Here is an 806-nt window from a genome sequence, read left to right as displayed (position 1 = left end):
GATAGATAGATAGATAGATAGATAGATAGATAGATAGATAGATAGATAGATAGATAGATCGATCTTTAAATAAAAAGAATTTCCCAATGATTTGTATGTTCCTTGAATACTTGATAAAGTTATTTTTAAATTAGTGTTTATGTATTTGAAAGTAGCAGAAAATTTGATTTCATGTTTCCTTTAGAGAGTTCAGTTCCTGGAGATGTTTTCTCCCTCATGCATTCTCTTACCTGGTAACACATTGTAGCTTGACTCCACTCCCTGATGACTTAGAAGTGATTCTACGTTTTCCTCCACACTGTGATCAGAGCTGGCAGTGAGTAAGTTGGCCTCTGGTGTAGCAGTGGTTTGCTGAATCTCATGCTGCCTGTGTGCTCTATGGTGGCGGAGAGAGCTTTTCCTGAGTCTTCTCTGGTGCATCCTTCTTTGCCGTCTAGGAGTTTGTTCACTTTGTTCACCATCAGTTTGAAAAATGATAAGCAGAATGAGACAAAACAAAACTGCACGTTTCATGTTTGAGTTTTTTTTTCACCAACAAATTCCTAAAAGGAAACAGAATTCCAGTTAGTGGTGACTCCTTTCCCTTCGGAAAGTTGACTTTAATTGTCTGAGGAAGCAGCAGGCGTCTTTGAGGAGGAACAACCCTGTGATGTGTGATCTGCAGCCTCCAGGATTACCACCAGGTCAGATTTTGGAATATCTGCATCCCTAGACGAAGTCTAAGCCAAGTTTTTCTGCAAAGGGCCAAATAATAAATAAATAGATAGATAGATAGATAGATAGATAGATAGATAGATAGATAGATA

General features: G+C 38.2%; 2 protein-coding genes across 3 annotated transcripts in view; one reads left to right on the top strand and one right to left on the bottom strand.

Moving 5' to 3' along the window:
- The window catches only part of Cenpp (centromere protein P), a 200,579-nt gene that overhangs the window by 144,150 nt on the left and 55,623 nt on the right, over positions 1-806 (top strand). The window lies entirely within an intron of this gene.
- The window catches only part of Ecm2 (extracellular matrix protein 2), a 35,494-nt gene that overhangs the window by 24,129 nt on the left and 10,559 nt on the right, over positions 1-806 (bottom strand). The window contains exon 2 of the mRNA XM_055595205.1: positions 231-542. Within this exon, the coding sequence (XP_055451180.1) occupies positions 231-513 (283 nt within the window). The 5' untranslated portion in view covers positions 514-542. The remainder of the gene's footprint in view (positions 1-230; positions 543-806) is intronic.

This window comes from Psammomys obesus, unplaced genomic scaffold (genome assembly GCF_907164565.1).
Source record: "Psammomys obesus unplaced genomic scaffold, mPsaObe1.curated_primary_1811, whole genome shotgun sequence".
NCBI lineage: Eukaryota > Metazoa > Chordata > Mammalia > Rodentia > Muridae > Psammomys > Psammomys obesus.
This window is presented reverse-complemented; position numbering and strand designations above follow the sequence as displayed.